Source organism: Melitaea cinxia, chromosome 26 (genome assembly GCF_905220565.1).
Source record: "Melitaea cinxia chromosome 26, ilMelCinx1.1, whole genome shotgun sequence".
NCBI classification, from domain to species: Eukaryota; Metazoa; Arthropoda; class Insecta; order Lepidoptera; family Nymphalidae; genus Melitaea; species Melitaea cinxia.
Window position 1 is genome coordinate 1,496,823 of NC_059419.1, and position 21,286 is coordinate 1,518,108.

The following is a 21,286-nucleotide window of genomic DNA, read 5'->3' on the forward strand; positions in this document are numbered from 1 at the left end:
AATTGAATGAGAGAATATTCCCTACTGTAATCTATCAAACCAACTTTACAAAAAAGTGCGTGCGTACATAGTACACATCTGACATGTGTTATATTAATACAAATCCGAATCTGTAGATTTCCGTTTCAGCGCCATCTAGTTAGTTTGGAATGTAACACTATCGATATTAATGTAACCGTTTTGTAGTTTCTATAGTACACGCTAGGTGGCTCTGTTGTTCGACCACAACGTTGCACATCTTCGTGGCGCTAAAATTATTATTATTGCGTTTCATCCGTAAAAATTTTACCCTCATGCGCGTAATGAAGTTTCCCTTCAAAATATACGCAGCACGCAAACATGATTTTACAATGTTTGTGTTAATGGCTGCTATTGTTAAAATGTGTAATTTTAAGTATGGATAACTTTAAGTATGTATTTTTATGTATGAATCAAAATTACCATGTCAGTGAAATATATTATTTGCTAAAAAAATAAATAACAAAAAATTCGATCCTATTTTATATTGTAATTATATTTTAATACGTAATTAAACAATATCATTATCATAATTGTATAGTCAACTTTTACGACTTATTGAAATAAAACGATTGTCCAAGAAAACCGTAATCGATAGTGTCTCTAGTCCGAACGAAGCTTTTCTACGCGTTATGCAACGTCGTTTCAGACGTATTAGTCCGTCAGAAAACTTCGTCGAGATTACAACAAGTGGCTCGTGTGTGTTGTGTATGTGTTTGTGCTTGAGTTTATGTGCGCCTGGGAGACCGTTCTTATTTACAAACAACATATAAATAGGTTTTATATTTTAAATTTTATTCAAAATAATTTAAAAATAGTAAAAATATAAAACAAAATATTTATACGTGTAGTGCATTTGTCAAGGTCAGTTGAATTTTTAAATATTTCCGTTATTATTTTCAAATTGTTTTTCTTTTGCAATTTCATCAATTTATTATACAGATCGGCATAACACTCGTCTAGTACATGACCCCGTTATTTTAACTTCGGTACTTTACGTGCAACTGAATTGTAAATTAAACATTTTATCGTTCATAACGTCGACGATAAAATCCGACTTGATCTTGAAATACAAGCACATACAGACCGATATATTACACCGCGAAATATATTTATATGCAGTGATTTGTACTTGAAAGTTTCGTATATTCGTTAGCTATTTATTGAATTTACATTAATTTTAACTTACTAAAAAACAAAACTAAGTGACCAATAACCGGTGCGCTCGCCAAGTATCTATAAAACGGCCGTAGACGAACACAATAACCCATAAATCAAATTCAAAATATCATTATATTTATTATAACTGGATATAAAACTGGAGTAGAGATAGTCTTTTGTGACTTCAATTGTAGTCTTTCAACGTTCTACTAGAACATTTAAGCATACGTTATTCAAGAAGGCCTTTGAGAAGCCGTCATTGAACAATAATATTTTACAATAAACGAAAAGATAGCACCGGCTTTAAATGTGGTCATTGGAAGAGCCAATAAAAAACTCAACATTTAAAATTTGCTGACATACAGATTATTTACAATAATAAATTTAAACGTGACTAAAACTAGTATTACTAAATAATAACAGCGTTGCGAATATTTAAATTTTAACGGTAAGGTGAAGGACATGAGGTTAACGACTCCCACCTTAACTCGAATCAAACAAAAAACGTTGTGTTAATTTTATGTAAAGTATAATTAGAAAAGTTTAAATGTTTATTGATCGACAAAGGGTGTAATTAAGGTTACCGTCATTAAGGTTAAACGAAACTAAAGTAAAACTAAAACACTCATTTCGTAAACAAAACGCGTAGATTTCGGCCAGGCAACCGTTTTTTAGGTTATTTTGAGAATAAGCAATTCGATACGATATACGTCTTTAATTCTAAAGCAACAAAAGCCATTATTCCTTGCAATTAGAAAAGGAATTTTCAAATAAAATAACGATCAAATTTAACGAACTATAAGATTCAAGATACATTGTAAAAAATACAGTTACGAAAAAGACGTTAAGCAGGAAAAATATGCTTTAATATATTGTAATAGATGTCGAATTGAAACAATATCGTCTCCTTGGCGCACAAACACACAAAACATTAGTCATTTCTTTTTAAATTTACAAAACTTTGATTGACGCCAATGTTCACATTAGAATTGCAGTGATAAACGAAAAATTCGACTGGATTACACAGAGTGAGACAGTGATATCGAGCGAATAGTGTTAAAAAGGGACAGATATAATTTTGAAAAATGATGACGATAAGCGAGAGCCAGTATTCATCAAACAAGATGTCCAGTATTCACAAGATCAACGACCGCGTGGTTCACCGGGATAGCTTCGATGACATCAAAAGCTCCTCCAGCGTCAACAGCTCTCTCATCACGAAACGTGGCTTCAAACCGTCTGACATGTTCGATCCTAAAAAAAAAGAGTTCCTAACTAACCTCAGTTATAAATTGTTCCCTGTAAGTTGGGTAAGTTATATCTTTTCATTTAGATCTAAGCTTCTAACCGGTGTACCGCAAGCAGACGCCTTGGGCCCTGTGATATTCGGTATATATGAGTTTGTTGTTATATATTTATATCTATTTAAGTATAATTTTAATATATAATGTAGCTAGATTAATAGTCTACTAACTTATTTAAAAGCACTGACATTAATTTATAATATTAAACAATTTGTAGTCAAGTCATGATTCTTAAAACCTTGAAGCGACAATTGATGACATTACATACATTTTTAAGATTAATTATGAGTGTATTAAAAATTATAAATAAGAAAATACTGTAAGTGATATATTTTTAAGTTATTATTAATTATATAGAATCTATCACTTTTATTACGACTGCATTTAATATGCCTGGCCCGACTCCAGAGTTTGTTGAAATAGATTGTTCCTTGAACGCATTCAGATCTAACAATTGTGGCTATACTTCGAATGTGGGCAGCTTGATGACAAACACGCCTGGCAAGCGGTAATTACTGTTATTTCATCATCATGAATTATAACTCCTTTTAAACTTTTTAATCATTACCTAACTTAAACAGCTATTTTTATGTCATATAATTAAATTAAACGAGACCATTAAATTAATTACTTTTAAGAAAACTGTAAAAACGTGTAGAGAAAGGTTGAGTTTATTTTACCCATAAGTACTTAACATAATTTATAATTGCACATACGTAAGCGTGAAACGTAATAAAAAGCAATAATACAAGTAATAATTGCTTATTAGATCCTAACAATTATCACTTTAGTTATTGAAGAGCGGTTAGGTAATATTAACGCGTCTTTTTCATCATCATCATCACTTCAGCCTATTGCAGTCCACTGTTGGACAAAGGCCTCCACAAGGTCGCGCCAAAAATGGCGTGAACTCATGTGTGTTGCCCGTAGTCACCACGCTGGGCAGGCAGGTTGGTGACCGCAGGGCGTCTTTTTAATGGTTAACATATTAAGTTTAACAGTTAAGATATTTCTAGTATCTAGTTGAAGATTTATATAATTTAAAACAAAGTCGAAGTAATTTTGATTCCGCACTGACAATAACATGTGTCAACTTTCACGGAAATTCGTCAAAGTTGGCGTAAATTCAAAAAATATTACTAAGTAGGCCGTGTCTACTTCCCTGTGATGAGATAAATCCGATCCAAAGAGTTTTAAAAAAATGTATAGAATAATGCTAAGATAACTATTTTAATGCAGCGAAATAAAATTTCTTATAAAAATGTTACATTTAAGAGATATATACTTTGATTTAAAATAAGGAAGTGTTGGAAGGTCACTATTTTTTAATTAATTATTGTCTCCAGTTGATAATTCTGTCATTTAGCCTCATAGGCTACAAGCAATATAGATATTGTGTAAGTAATATTTTTAATATTTTTTTACGAATTCTCTTTATGCACTCTAGTTGCACTCAGAGATATTTGCAAAAAGTATGTTATATATGCAAATGACAATCTCTCTTAAGATGCGTTTTAGTATGGAATATTTGTCAATTCACGCCAAAGCTTTGACGCTATAGTGAGAATAATTGGCTATTCCACTAATCTTTCCCAGGTTCGAATTCCACACATGATAATATAACATAAAATAACATAACAATACACTTTATGGTATTGTATTGTACACCAAAACAGAAATAATACATATCAGATCGATTTTAATAAAGTATCATAAGGTACAAAGAGCTGCCTTATCGCTGAAAAGCGATCTCTTCCAGGCAACCTAGGGGCAGAGGAGATGGTATTGTGTCGGTGTAGGTGTACAAATAAATATAGTAATAGGCAATACAGATATTTGTCGCCGTGTTGGCGTTTGTGATCGTGTGTTATAAGTTTTACCGGACGACATAGGATTGTAATCCTACACGGGCCGTTGAATTGTCTTACTGAACTGTCAAACGTGTAACGTTGAAATAATCTTTACAATTTTTGAAGTTTTTAATTTTGTATTTTTAAATTTGTTTTTTAATGTGTATTTATGCAAGACAACTTCGAGAATCGGTCCAGCTAGTGCTCAGCAACACATTTAGCGTCCTTTTTATTTATATCTAATAGACAAGTGGCTGTTTATAACCTACATTTTACTTATTTATTGATCACTCCATACACACAAGTTCAAAGAGCTATGTTCCAGGCACAAATAAGTTTTAAAAAAAAAATTAAAAAAGGATGAGTTTCTTAATTGGACTGTTTTTTTTTTAATATGTGTACCTCATACCATTTTATTTTGTATACCAATTTAATGATTTCCTTTTAATAGAGCTAAATGGAAATCAAATAAAATTTCATATAAACTACCTCGTGTAAATACAATTTGAAATGTTTTCAATGCACTTGTAAACGACCAACTGCAACTGTCAATCGTTTTTATCACAGTTTATGTACATGTAAGACAAAATCCATTATAAAATGAATTACAACAAAAGATAGGTGTAGGTATTGTATACACAAGAGTTTAGGTTTTTTTTTTAATAATTTACATTTGTGTGGGTCATACAGATGTTTTCCGTGGTCTGGGCGTTTGTGCTTGTGTGTATCCGGACCTCCGACACAGGAGTGCCTAGTGGGCGTTCCTGTGTGAGGCGTTTATTTAATTATTTTATTGATAACATCGAACTAATAAGGTATGAAAAACACGTGTTTTATCAGCCTCTCTGATGGACAACAGAGTATAAATAACTAGGTTCACGTGTCAAGCTTTTAGTATAGAACATTAACACTGAGAAACATTACCATTTCCAATGCATACTCATTCAATATCCTAACAAACGGCTGTAATAGAGCGCCGTTTCACAAATTCCAATCAATCATAACATAAATTTTTAATGGAAGCAAATAATTGATGTTATGATCGCAGCGGTAAATACTTCCAATGTTTTTTTGAAGATGACTCAGTTTTCTGTTATATATTTTTAGTCTATAACTCTTTGTTGTATTTACTAGTCGCTAGTCACATTTCATTTTGTTTTTCGTCGTCATACAACCGTACGGCTTACCTGATGGTAAGAGATTACCGTGCCCTATAAGCGCCTGCAACACCAAAAGCATCGCAGGCGTGTTGCTGACCCTACCTCCAATCTCTGGAAGAGCTCTGGTCACCTTACTCACCACAGGAACACAACAATAGAGAGCGGTGTTGGTAAGCCGTGATCTTCTGTAAGTCGTAGTAGTAGAATAGTCGAGGTACTTCCCCAGTCGGGCCTGTTCAGATTTTGAGATGTAGCCTCTTTTTAATACACATGATCCTAGGAGTAACATATGACACACAACACAAATGTATTACAATATGTATTGCAATATCAGTCAGTTCAGCCTATTGCAGTCCACTGCTGGACATAGGCCTCCCCAAGTTCGCGCCAGACATCCCGGTTTTCCGCAATCCTCATCCAGCCTACACCGGTAATCTTACGTAGATCGTCGGACCAACGGGCCGGAGGACGTCCCACACTGCGTTTGCCAAAACGCGGTCTCCACTCCAATACCCGTCTGCTCCAACGGCCATAAAATTGCAATATGTATTTGCAAACATATCTATTTCTGTTCTGGGTGTATGTCGTTGTGGGTCGCTCCACCTTGCCTCACATAAATCTCTCGGTCCTGGTTGTTGTCACAGACCATATTCGCCGACCTGCAGTGAATCAGCTTGATCGATTATTTGCTAAATTTATCGATAAACTGTCACGCAGTTTGGCGGGTTAAGAATTGTCCACAATAATAAATAAAGTTCCAACGTCCTAGATGAGACTAGGTTCGGTTCAGTATCTAAAACGTAAAAATGCAGCGTAATTGTAATAAATTTACAAGTAATGTAAAGTAAACAATATTAAAATAATCAATAAACGCGGTCAGCGCCATTTTAATACGAGTAAGTGCCCGTAATATTAACGAGTAGTCTGGCAACATCTATTACCGTCTACCTATTATTCATTTATTAAAATGGAGTTTAGTACCAATCAATTATATTATTTATTAAATATACGCCCGGTTTTCTTGGATTGATATTTACAGCTGCTCCGTTCTAAAAGTCTGATGTTTATGTACTGGTGTTTCTAGCCTAATTTTATAGAAATATTTGTATTATAAGTATAACTTATTAATGAAACATAGTAATATATCAAATCACGCCTTGGAAATTTTTTTAAATTTTTAACCGACTTCCAAAAAAGGAGGAGGTTCTCAATTCGACTGTATTTTTAACAGACTTCCAAAAAAGGAGGAGGTTCTCAATTCGACTGTATTTTTTTTTTTTTTTTATGTATGTTACATCAGAACTTTTGACCGGGTTGACCGATTTCGACAAATTTTGTTTTAATCGAAAGGTGGTGTGTGCCGATTGGTCCCATTTAAATTTATTTGAGATCTAACAACTACTTTTTGAGTTATATCTAATAATGCGTTTTTACTTGTTGTATTATACCGCATAACTTTCTACTGGATGTACCAATTTTGATAATTCTTTTTTTGTTAGAAAGGGGATATCCCTAGTTTGGTACCATGATAAGAAAACCAGGATCTGATGATGGAATCCCAGAGAAATCGAGGGAAACTCTCGAAAATCCGCAATAACTTTTTACTGGGTGTACCGATTTTGATAATTGTTAATTTAATCGAAATCTGGTGTTTATCATGTGGTCACATATAAATTTTATCGAGATCTGATAACTACTTTTTGAGTAATCTTTGATAACGCGTAGTTGCTTGACTATTTTTTCGTCGATCTACGTTGTATTACTTGTCGATGTAATTGAAGTCGGTTTTTTTTTCGTTTGCGAGCAAACACAATTATTTTTGCAAATTTACGTAAATACTGCAATTATATTCATATTTATTACTTTTATTAACCATAAAAACTTTATTTTTTTTACGTAAAGTTGAAATTTAACTAATGAAAAGACAATAAAATAATGGCTCTCTCTGAAACTGGAGTACTAGAACTATGAACTAGCTGAATATCTTTCTAAAGGCGAAATATAATAAAGATTATTAATAAAATTATTTAATAGTTTAAAATCCTTTGCTTACAAGCAAATACATTCATCTCATTGTGACTATTAGTAATACGAATACTATAAATTCCTATGATTGTTTTGATTGACTGAGAGCACACGCCAAAGCGACCCCAATACACAACTGGGCATTGAACCTGCAACGCCAACACGTGCCGTTCTTCTGTTTTAAAAACTTTATACACTTATATATTGTAATAGCGTACATGTTGTATCTTTATAGGTTTATTATGGAATTCTTTATGTAATGTCAATAAAAATTAGACGAATTTTTAGCCACATATAGGGCCCACTTATAGATGTTTTTTTTTTCGTTTGTAAATACAAAGATGGTCATTTGTTCCTAAGGTATGCTTATGTTTTAAACAACGACCAACTACAAGTAAATTTTTCGTAACAAACGTACATATTAATAACACTTAGAAACAAACATTCGTATATTACAGCTATATTCGGAAAGGGAATCGAATCCAAATCCGGAGCAGTATGCAAGGTTATTGCAAAGTGCCCCCCATTATGGTCGGGCTAGACACTTTGAACTTAATCTACCTCATTGATTCACTACGAGTTGGTGGGTTATTATTTGTAATAACATGTAAATACATATTCTCACAAGTCCTCGTTGGTCATTCACACGTCGTAATTATGCATAAGCCTTTTTTAAGCACACCTAATAATATATAATATCTCCTACATATTTAAAAGAATATTAAAATACCTATGTGTAAGAAATTCTTTGTTGTAATAACAATTAATGCCTTACACTCAACTGCCCCCAATAAAATAGGATTCTGTGTTTAATTATGAGGTTCAAAGAGAAGCACAACACAAGCAACATCGCTTAGGCCACAACAAAAATCTATATAGCTTACTAGCTGACCTGGCGAACTTCGTATCACCTTATTTTTTTTAAATATAATAGGTGGTAGGGCACAGCAGGAACTTCCTGCTCAAAATATGGAGCAGCCCGACTGGGGTAGTACCTCGCCCTTACAGAAGATCACAGCTAAATAATACTGTTTTCAAGCAGTATTGTGTTCCTGTTGGTGAGTAAGGTGACCAGAGCTCCTGGGAGGGATTGGGGATTGGGTCGGCAACGCGCTTGCGATGCTTCTGTTGTTGCTGGCGTCTATAAGCTACGGTAATCGCTTACCATCAGGTAAGCCGTACGCTTGTTTGCCGACCTAGTGACATAAAAAAAAATCGGTTAAGTAGTGTAGGAGTCCATCGCGGACAAACAACGTGACGCGTAATTTATATGTATCAGTCGATACCGCTACCGCTAACGCTACTGCCGGCCTGCGCCTACCTATATCGATAGTTTTGCCAACTAGCGATAAATTTTTGATACATTTTGTATGGAGCTTTAGTTAAAATTACCTCTAGTTATAAAATTCACAGATATATGAAACATTGTAAATCAAAGACTCTCAGACTATTATTGGACACGAGACCCCTTATCCAAAATGAACTTTTATGAACCTTTACGTAGAGGCTAGAGCCCTCATAGCCTTACTATTTTAAAACCCTCTGATTTTTTTTCCTCTTCATACAAAATAGTAGGATAACAACTTAAAATTTTGTAGTTCGTTAAATATTAATGTTGTAACAAGTGGATACACAAAACCCATCTTGTTTCAAATAAGAACTTGTGGTAATGATCGATTATTAAATCCTTTCGCTCCTTAAATTCAATTTTCGTTTATCTAGATTCCTAAAAAAACTGATTTCGACCACTTTGAGAATCCATAGAGTAAATCAATCTCTCAAATTAACTTATGTCACATAGATGTCACCTAGACGTCACCTAGACCTGTCAGCTGTAAATTATGATAAAAAGTTTAAATATAAGCTGCATCGAATCTCGCAGCTGCTTGGCTCCGTACCTCGTGTACCGAGTAATGAGGTATTACACAGATGAATGGATTAATTACACGTTTTAGTTTAATTTGATTACGAAACTAGAGCACTTGTGACAATTCTGATGTATCGGTAAAATTATATTTAATTAATTCAGTATGAGTCCCGATAAACTTATGGAAATCGTTTCATTATGAATATTTCAGAATTCATTTTAAAATAAACACCTTGATATTAAAGAGTCTTAACATCAATCAAATACTAATTGTATTTGTTTTAAAACACAAAAAAACTGACTATTTACATCGGCAAGTTCTAACATAATAACATCATAAACGCAGTCAAACTCAATATCAAAAGATAGCTCAAAAACTGCTTATCAGATTTCGCACAAATCTTAATAAGAGCACACGAGAAACACCATCAAAACAACAAAATCTGTACATCTTGTAAAAAGTTATGAATTAACATACATAAAACATTTAAGTCGAAGATTTAGCACCTCCCCTGCTCTTTTTAGGTCGATTTAAAACGTACGAGTACGTTTAATTGTAGACACACCACACTGCATAGTAAACTTTTAACAAAACAATCAAAAGACTGTCACTCAAAATTATCAGACATAAATGTTCGCTTCAGCCTGTAATATCCCACTTTTGGGCATAGGCCTCTTACTCCGTATATGAAAAGGATCAGAGCCTAATCCACCACGCTGATCCAATGCGAGTTTGCGAATATATTCCCTACTTAGTAACGATCGCTATCAGGTATACATGATCACAACCGGTACCGTCAGCTAACTTGCTCGGTGAGGATCAAGGACTAAATAAACACCCAGGCGACTGCAAACATCTGTATGGCCAATAAAAATATTTGTCATGTGCAAGGCTCGAACCCGCAACCGCCAGACAACACACACTCGTAATGTTGTATAATATAAAAAAATATTTCAGCTACATACGAGTACTATTGAATCTTATATACTTAAATACGATATCAGATATAATTATGATATTTTTATTATAAATTACCTAGACTGACCTGATTAGACCTTTGTGTTGTCTGAGGGGTGGCCTTGTTGTGAGCGAGGCCACCCCACCATTGTGCCGGGGCTCGGAGGCTTTGTCCGGGTATACCACCGGGGCGAGGTGGCGAATGCTAGCGCGACAGCATCTCGCTCCACCCAGGCGAAAGACTGCTCACATGTGGTGGTTTTTTAGTCAGTAGAAGTCTGACATAACCCTCTGACGCCCCCGCGCTGGAGGGTGTCCATAATGGATTTTCCCCACGTAAAAAAAAGTACATTATGAAACAATATAAACTGCTTGTAAAAAAACAAAATACTCATATACTATGTATAATCATATAATTTCGACGAATATTCTTACTTCAATTTATACAAAATGAGTTTGATATTGGAATATGTATTTCTTGAACTCATAATAAAAATTAGGTTTTAAAATATTAACTACTAAAGTAGTCTAGTGTTTAGATTTCTTTAAATACCGTATTAACATACGGAAGCGTTCATTTTTTTTCATTTGATGTTTCGTGATTAATTGTTTAGATTTCAAAAGACTAACTATTGAATGAAGGAAATAATTTTTAATTAAAAATTCCACATTTTTTTCATAAAAATACATAAAAACAATCAATCTCCTCATGATTTCACATTGTGTTTGCCTCGCTTCATTGTGAAGCGTAATTTTATGTCAAGTTGATCAAAGATATTGTAAGTTACGATCACATTTTAAAAATTTAAATTATTTTTTTTTTTTTTTGTATTATAGTAAATTACCATGACAGCGCTCCTTGGAAGTGCGCCAAAACCATAGTTTAAACTAATAGACGCGATCTGTCGCTATGCAACCCAATTTCAGAGATAGTGAAGCCGTATCGATTTTATGATCGAAAATTGCCTAACTAATCTATCCATATAAATAAAAATTAATAACTCAATTTCTTTCTACACGAATTTTGAGACATGTATTTTCAATTTGGCAATTATTTTCCTTAAATTTTCTAATAAGTACTTTCTTTGTAGAAGGTTCTTACGAATTATAATTAAGAAAATTAGAAAAGTAATTAAGATAATTGGAAAATTTCAGAAAACCTAACGACTAATTTAACCTCACCTCGTTTGATAGTTCTCGAAACAAAAAAACGTCTGTCAGTGTAACTATGTAGTGTACTCATAATAAAACTAACAAGTCCAAACAATGTACAAAAAATCGAAAAATTTCGAATTTTCCGAAGCACGTTAAAATCGTAATAATAAAGCCAATAAAAGGAGCTCTGGTCACCTCACTCACCACAGGAACACTACACTAGTTGTGAGCAGCATTATTTAGCTGTGATCTTCTGTAAGGTCAAGGTTTCAGGTCAGATTTTGAGCAAGATACACCCTGCTGTCCCTACCCTTGCTATCAATACCTTACGGACCGAACGGAGGAAGAAGAAAGAAGATTCCAAATTATTGTCTACTCAATCCTAGCTCAATATTTTAATCGACAGACAGACGAAAATAATGTTTGACAATATTTAATATCTTATTTATCGTAACTTTTTTTTAGTCTTTAAACAGGTTACGCTAAGTAATTATTACGATTCATAATTAATTTTACAAGAAAATAGAGACTTCATTATATCTTATTATTCTGAATATAAAGTGAATGATAAATTAACTGAACCTACCAATGTCCAACAGAACGACGTCGAAGTCCCCAGCACCGAATCGGTAGAACTCCCCGATCTTCTCGCTGTAAGACTATCCTAGATCTTGTTCTGTCACTAGTTTCATCAATTGTAAATATCGCATAGTTTGTCAGGAACACAAGTCTGCTGCTACAGTCGTGTCAAAATGGTCGAAAGATGGTCATTCTTATGAGAATTAACATATTTTTTTATGTTTCAAGTAACTTATATATGTTATAAGAAAATTTTCAAAAATAATATAAATTTTAGATACTAAGAACTACAAATTGAATTTTAAATTATTTTACATTATTTTATATACGAAATGGTTCATTTAGTATTACTAATTCAATTTTCTTGTCACGACGTCATTGTAGCATCAGGACAGTCTAATTATAGCGTGACATTGATGCCATAATAGACAGAAAGAATGATCAATCATTGACAATTTTGACTAAGTCGATATAGTAGACTCCGTGCCCAACCTACGCAATAGTATTTATTTTAAGTGTTTTATTGTTTGTATTTAACAATATAGCAGTTTTTATTAACATTACTTTTTTAATATTTAATTTATTTATTTACGTTTTACGACCTCACTAAATTAATTTCTCGTGCTGTACATTGTACGTCACATGTCAATTTATAAGCGAGCCTGTTAACAGTTTAATAATACTACGATAAAATGCATATTTAATTTCACGCTTTTAACATCAGCTTATTTTACGTCAGGTGTTGTCAACATTTTATTTAGTATTTGATTATTAATAAAACATTTTGTAAACACTCACTTTGATTATGTGTTATAGACAGTATAGACAGTTTTGAAATACTAATTTTGTACATTTTCTTTTTAGTACTACAAAGATATTTGAATAATTATTTTTTGTTATTAGTTTACGATGAGTTAATTTCTTAAATCTAGATTCTATAGAAAATTCTTGTATGTATAGTATTATACATTTTTATGAGTGTTAATCCGTTTGGATTTGTGCACTGTGTGACTTCTAAATATTTTAGAAATGACGTCATATCATATAAAATATATCTGCTACAAATTTATTGTCATTATAAAATTATGCTATTTATTTTTTACAAAGTATAATCAAAAGTAGTAAATATTAATGTCTCTCAATTTCTCATTCATTGAATTTTTTACTAGAGGTTGGGAAAAATTAGACTTGACTAAAAACTTTTTTATATTGTTATTTGTATATACAGAATATAACTTTCCATATAATGAATTAAAAAAAAAAACAACATGTTCATTGTTTTTTGTACAGAGAAATCATCTTTCATGTCCTAAATGAGTACTTTAAAGGACATATTTCGCGTGGGCTCAAATGTGCGCCATTTGTCTGGTACCATTCAAAACTTCATTAAAACATCTTCATTTATATATAATATGTTTATTCATAATCCACAAATTGCAGGAAGATTTGGAAAACAAGCCCATAATCGTAGGCGACAAAGAAGTCGACTTGAACAAGATCTTCACACCCGCTCCTGACGCTGAGGAACACATCATCAAAAAAGACCGAAAATTTGGTAAGCTTAAAATTTAAACTGTGTTTTATTATTTCTTTGTCTTTTTTATACAACTAAAGTGGCAAAAAGCTTACGAAACAAGTACTATCGTAGGCGGTGTACCCCTTGGCTGCCAGCAAAACTCTTTCAACGTTCCTGGCATTGCAAACTCTTTCTCGATTCTACCCCCGATCTCGACTCTTTTTGCTCTACGAAATGCAGTTTTATTCAAAAAATTGAACAAAGCACGAACACCAGATAATCTGTTAAAATTCAAAGGCCTTTTCTAGACCATTTACTGAAATCTTGACATAAAAACGTAAAAATATAAGAATTTTAGAAGAGTAATACTATTGAGATCAATACTTGTCAGAAATGTGAAACTTAATTTCATCCATAATTTATTATCCAATGATAGTAACATATTATCTGACGACCACTAAAGGTATTTTAAAAGTAAGCTTCGAATGTCTGATATGTACGTATGCTGTAAACTTTTAGAATAGTTTCAGAGAGTTATAATATTAAGCTCTTTAAATCAATAAGAACACTCTCGTATATTGAAGTCTTGAAAGACTTATTGCACTAAATGTTTCCTACTCGAAAAATGTATCATAATCTATTTTAATTCAAGTAGTCATAATGGAATCTATACCAAGGATTGTAAATAAAAATAACTGCCAATTATTGCGCCGAACTACCAAGAGCGAGGCGAGACTTTTGGACTGCTTCGCTGTTATAAATAGTTTGAACTCGAGATCTCACCTTCACATCTAGTCCTATCTAGACGTAGTTTAGGTAATGGATAATTTGATCTGTTAATAAAAACTAAACTATTGTTTTCTATCTTAACACATGTATTAAAACCCATAAGCAATATGACGAAGAATTGAATTGCATACTTTTAATAAACTCTAGACGTCTGCTCAATTCGGTAATGTCAATGCCAGATGAAGAATTAGTACTAGAGATAATGGCTTGAGTGGTAAATGTGCTATTTAAAATCGGGGAATAAATTGGATATCAATATATTAGCTCTCATGAAACTGAAAAGATCAAATTAAACCATAAACACAATCTGTCTCATACAAGACAACGAATACATTCTGTAACAGATGAAAAATCTATCAATTGTTTTGTACAGTTTTGTAAAATTGTTTGCAGTGAAAAATTCTGTTGCTTATTTTAGAGTGCTACAATATTTACTACGTAGCCAAAAACATCTTCAAGCAAAAAATATTGCATTAAGTGTTCATTGGCTGCCTATCTCCTTATTACATTATATATCTTCCGACCACTGTAATGTCGAGATCAGTGAGCACCGACAAGTCGTTAGCTGAGTTAATGTGTAATATCTATCATGCAATTTATCGCAAGCACTTAGAAAATCTGCCGTCAGGATATTTATAGTAATGGCGGTAATCGGTTACTTTAGATTATAGGGAAAAAACTTTGGTAGTCGCTTTAATAGATAATCATTACTATACAATTATATACTAATGTATAAAACAGTGTATTTTGGGGAGGGGGGAATATCATCAGAAGTCAGGAATATTTGATAAGTTTTCCTAGCATAAAGATCTTCTACCAAAGATTCTTCAACCAATTTCTTTAGGAAACATTGACTATAAAGATGAATTAACATCTCATGTCACTATTTCCAGAGAAAACTTTCGCATCATCGGCGTTCTACGTGCCCGGCGTGCATCCAACGGTCAAGGAGCAGATGGACCTCGCGCGAACGATCTCCAAGTCCCTGTCTGACTCCAGCAACCACATGAGCAAGGGTCAGAGTATGTACGTGAACCGGAAGAAGCGGTCGGTGAAGTGGGTGCACGAAGGCAGAGGTAGGTTTACTGTACTGAAGTACGTTTTTCTTGAACTTATTTATATGAACTTATTTATATTACAGTAGTCATACAATCACATCTCAACGTTGTCCGACTTTGGAAATATTACGCGTCACAGAGATTTTTCTTTATATTCATGTTAAACCACATATTTTATATATATATATATATTCCAGGACGCAACACATCAAACACAGCGACCTCAGTGACGCCCGTCGCCAACCATGACACGCCCTACCGCCCGCCGTCCAGCTTACGAAACCAGAAAACATATCCAAAGTCAGCTTTGAAACATACATCTAATTTACCCAAAATGGAGCCATTCCCAGTCACACCACCATCGATAACCATACAAGACCTAGAAGTGCCAGTTCCACTAGCGCCAACGAAGTTAAACGATGTCTATGCCTCGCCCAAAAGCCCGCGTTTACCGCTAGTGTGCGGTCCGAATTTCAACGTAGCGCCGAGAGGTTGGGGCGAAATGAAGGACTATTACCGACCAGTGTCGCTAGATGGCGTTGGTAACGTGTCTGCTGGGTACACTGATTTTTAAAAATTGTATAATCTATAAAAGAGATTATAAAATTGCCATATTATGGAATAAAATTAGGACCTGTTTTACTGGTTGTGGATTGACTATTTTGATGGATGATGGTATCAAACAGATTAATATTATTTTTTACCATCGAATCTTAGAACTACTGATCCGATTTGAAAAATTCTTTCAGTGTTAGATAGATAGCCCATTTATCGAGGAAGGCCATAGGCTATATATCATCACGCTAAGACTAATAGGAGCGGAGCACCAATGATTTTTTACTTTTGAGACCTTCCGCTGCGTGCGCTGCGTAAACAGTTTAAAAAGTTTCGCAAGTTCTACGTAAACGAAGTCGCAGGTGAAAGTTACCTATTCCACTCGGACACTGTCGCGGACAGAAGCTAGTTACAGGAAATCCACTAACGGTGAAACCGGTCCTGAGTAGAATAAGAAAAAGTTTTTAATACAAACTCATAAAAATAAGTAAATAATCTATAATATGTGCAATAAATTTTTAAGTAATATTCAGGGCCGGATTTAGAGGTCTCGAGGCCTCGGGGCAACAAAGGAGTGGAGGCCCCTTGGCTCCAAATTATTTTCCAAATAAAATGTACAATTTTTTTTAAAGGTAAAACGCGAAAAAAAATATGAAAGGAAAAATTGTTTACTAGTCTAAATTTGTTTTTTTTTTTTTAAATTCTCTATTGTGAGGCTCCGGGGCTGTAGCCCCGGTTGTCCTCCCCTAAATCCGGAATTTATAATGTTAGATACTCAGTTAAGTATTAATCTTTTAAGAATGAAGATTTCTTTCAAGTCGAAATTATTAAGTTTTATATGTAAATAAAACTAAATTCATTTTCGAACGTTTTAAATTTAACGTGACATGTTCTTGTATTGTTTCATTTGATTATTTTACGCATTTAGTTTGTGTACCAAATATTGATCTTTTTTATTATTATTAATTTATCGTAATTATTTGTTTTCATTAAAATTATGAATCAGTTCATGGACTAGTCATAATAGTACCTACGTTGATTAACACACAAAAAATGTACAATGTTTATATTTAGACGTGAAATTATTTATGTTCTAAAGTAATAATTTTAACATCCATAAATAAACCTACTAAAATTTTTATTACTAATAATTATTTACAAAACATTAAAAAAATAAAAATAATTACATCATTACTTTGTAAAAATTGTATTAATACGCAATTTTTTTATTAATTCGTTATTTTAAAAATCCTTTTATTGAAATAGTATTTAAATCGACAGAATCTGTGTACAATACTATTTATTTTGTGTCTGTGGTATTTTTGTTAGTTTAAAATAAAAATGATAAGAATTTATGATGTTTTTCAATTGCTAATAATTACAATTACCTCTTGAAAAAGAAAATGAGTCGTACATTATTAAAACGCAAAATTATTACTAATTTAATTTTTAAAAAAACCGACTCCAATTTACATCGAAAAGTAATACAAGGTAGTCAGGTAGGTAGTCAACAAATAGCTAATTAAATATATATGCATGATTAGGGATAACTCAAAAATTACTCGTCAGATCTGTGTCTTCAAGTTATAGGAAGAATAGAAAAATTAAACTTAGAATGAAGTCAAACAACAGTCAAGTTGATAATCATAATTTTAAAATAAACTTTATTTTTTGTCATTTCTGTAGTATTAAAATTAAATAAAACAAACAACCCCCTCTCTTCCCGTGGGTGTCGTAAGAGGCGACTAAGAGATAACACAGTTTCTCTACCACCTTAGAACTTGGAACGACCGATGGCGGGATAACCATCCAACTGCTGGCTTTGAAACACACAGGCCGAAGACGGGCAGCAGCGTCTTCGGTGCGACAAATTCAGCCCTGCGGTCACGAACCCGCTTGCCCAGCGTGGTGACTATAAGCAACACACATGAGTTCACGCGATTTTTAGAGCAAACTTATGGAGGTCTATGTCCAGCAGTGGACTACAATAGGCTGAAGTGTGTGTGTATGAAAACAAACAAATGTCTTGAACTCACCAACTCCCAGTAGGATGTAGAACCTGCATCGGTGGTTCAAAAGCACACATCACATAAGCATAAACGCCTAGACCGTAATTAAAATCAAAAATAACTTAATTCAAGGCTTCAAAAGCACTTGCGAATCGTAATTTTGCACACTAAATTATTATAACTATAAGGTTAAAAGTTAACACCGATTCGGAATGTAGATTCTGCAATGAAAAATCGGCAAGAAACTCCGCTGTTACTCTTTAAAAACAAACCATCATCGGTATGAAACCTATGCAAATTTTTCTCATGAGAAGGGACCAAGAGGCCATGACAGTTAATGCAAAAGCCGTTATTGTAAAAATTGCGCCAACAAAAGCAACTAATTCTTTAATTATAAGGAATAAGTAAAGGAACCTTCTTTATTGGTCATTAAAATGTTTTTAACAATTTTTCAACTTTGTGCTAATGACAACAATAACAATTTAAAATATAAAATAATATTAATACAATCTAGTCAAACTTTTACTCTTAGGCATAGAGTTTTTAAATAACTACTTAATATATTTAAACTTAAGAAATAAAATGAGAAACATGTTGCCGATTTCGAGGTTGGTATATTTCTAATTCTCACACAGTATATTATTACATTCATGTCGCTTCAAACAAGTCCAAGAATTAATTAATATCTATGTTTTGTCACACGGAGTTAGTTCTATGAGCTAGTGGCAATGCAGTCAGCGGAACAGTCACGTACTAATTTAACACGGACGTCTGGGCTGCATGTGTAACTATCTACAGTTTTTTGTTATATTGCCGCTTCCTAGACAAGAGTTAGGTGTACACAGACATACTTTTAACATGAGCAGGATTAACGTGGCTAACATGTGTATTTGAGCCAGTTGCTATGACTATGTACGATATATTTAAATTAATTTAAAATAGATTTTCTTTTAAATAGTTTCTTAAATCGTAAAAATAAAAATTGTATTTTTACCCTCTTCAGATCAATTAAAATTTCCAAAAAATCAGACCTAATAAAGAACCAAACTAAACACACGAACTAAATTAATATTAGAGTGCAATCTTCTCAATTCTCATACAGGTACAGGATAACATTTAAAACATCACCTAAATCATTACATCATTTGTAGTCACGAATTTGAAAGTAGTTATATAAAAATTAAGTATAGTGCGAAATGTACGCAACATATTTGTAGTGTGACATACATACGGTTGTCATCTAAACACATTAGTATAAGACACCTTATTATGGAGGACCCCAGAGATATTGTTATCGGCACGGTTATTGAGGGCTGACCTTCTTTTACTTTTTATTTTTGTATTAAAAATGAAAACATTTTTGTTTGCACTACTGCAAGTCCTGCACGATGCGCAAAGCGATCACTACTTAATCGCCCCGACCCTGTAAGTCAATGAACTAGAACTTTCTCTTTGTATTAATGTTACCTACATTCTAAAAGAAAATTAAGCGCCGCAAGCTGCGACCATCTTTCTTTACTTCCTTCCTCTAATTCATCTTAACTGTATCCTACTAATTTTAATGTCTATAGCCATGATTGATTTATTTAATTGTAATCTTTATTATTTTTTAAAAATTTCGAATTTATCGTAATCATTAAAATTTTCTTTATAAACGAAAAGTAAAATGTGTGGTTGTAGTCAGAGACGGTCGAATCAAAAAAAAAACTAATAATTTTTTAATAATCTAATTTAAAAAAGAACAAAAAAGCAAAACAGATTCAAATTACACTTACATTCAAATTAAGAACCTTAATTTTTTAATCGACGTATAAAAAAGCTATTTCTAAATTAGGAATCAGACTAATTAATCATTTCAATTTCTAACCAGATGTTACAGTATATCGTTTCAGACCTTGCAGAATCCAGCCGAGGACTTTCCGTACAACCTGATTTTATGGTTCTCTATGCGCACCGGTAAAACGTTTAAACTTTCTAGATCAATAAAAGTTGAACGTCATATGAATATTTAGCATAGATGAGTCCTATTTGCACCGTTATTATCGAACATTTGAACAATGCTTTTTTGTACCTACAATATATTGCTTTACTCAAAATCGAAAACAAAATATACTTCATTCATGTAGGATTTTAAAAACAATTTTCAATCGTTATTTAAATATAATTAATTATATTTACATTAATATCATATAATGGCAATAATAATAAAATAAATAAATAAACGTGTTTTACATACTAACACGGTCCTTTGTTCCTAAAGTAGACACTTAATGCCTGAGTTTTAGGTGATATACATTTTTATAAAAAAAAAATAATTATCACATACATGTGTAAATATTACACTCATGATCAGCATAACTGAACCCACGAACCTGGAGCGGAATCTAATTGCACCAACGGACCAGTCAATCAAATCAAAATAAAACAATATACCCAATAAAACCTCGTGACCAGTTTTTATACGGATGTTTAAACATACTTAGGTACTTTAGGTGTTAAACATAATTTACGCAAGAAATTGCCGTAGTTATGTTAAATTTGTTGTTTTTGGTACTCGTGATGTAAAATCAGGAAACTGAAAGTCTGTGACACTCATAAATATTGTTTTTTATACAACTAGGTCGGCAAATAATCGTACGGCCCACCTGATGGTAAGTGGTTACCGTAACTAGACGCTTGCTACACCAGAAGTACCTCAACCTTACTGAAGATCACAGCTAAATGAGTAGTGTTATATTCCTGTTAGATGAACAGAGGTGCTGGGGAGATTGGCGGTAGGATCGGCAACGCGCTTGCGATGCTTCTATTGTTGCAGGCGTTCACAGGTTATAGTATCTGCTTACCATCAAGTGGACCGTACACTTGTTTGCCACCGTCACAGAAAAAATCTATCGAAAAAAAATTTTTATTGTTGGTCATTTTATTGTTGTATATTTATGAATCAGTGTGAACAGTTGGCTATCCTTACAAATAAAAAAAATAAATAAATTTTGGCTTCCCGATACTTCGGTACGCAAGGTTGCACTCTACTTATATCGTTATTATAGCAATAAATATTACAAATATAGTGTGTTTAATCTTGAAGCATTTTGTGAATTTCTTTATTAAATTTCTTCGCATTTATACATCACCATTTAAAAAATACTTAAATAAACTTACATCATTTTATTTAAAAACAAGATTGAATTGAATTTTAAAAACTGACTCATAAAACTCAATTCACTAATAAAAAGAAATAAAAGTAAACAAAATTGTCTTCTATTGTTAGTATAAAGTCCACTA

General features: G+C 32.9%; 1 protein-coding gene across 5 annotated transcripts; it reads left to right on the top strand.

Annotated features, from left to right (window-relative positions):
- The first annotated feature begins 624 nt into the window (after nt 1–624).
- LOC123666544 lies at nt 625–16,067 on the top strand. Of its 5 annotated transcripts, none has more exons than XM_045600655.1 (6): nt 625–795; nt 2,167–2,489; nt 12,098–12,151; nt 13,518–13,632; nt 15,276–15,458; nt 15,638–16,067. In XM_045600655.1, exons 2-6 carry the CDS (start codon nt 2,265–2,267, stop codon nt 16,012–16,014), a joined length of 954 nt encoding a protein of 317 aa, XP_045456611.1. In that variant the 5' UTR covers nt 625–795; nt 2,167–2,264; the 3' UTR covers nt 16,015–16,067. The 5 variants fall into 5 exon arrangements, with proteins under 5 accessions (XP_045456611.1, XP_045456610.1, XP_045456609.1 ...); XM_045600654.1 differs by having other exon boundaries at nt 625–726; nt 2,175–2,489; XM_045600653.1 differs by having other exon boundaries at nt 633–726.
- Nucleotides 16,068–21,286: the final 5,219 nt, after the last annotated feature.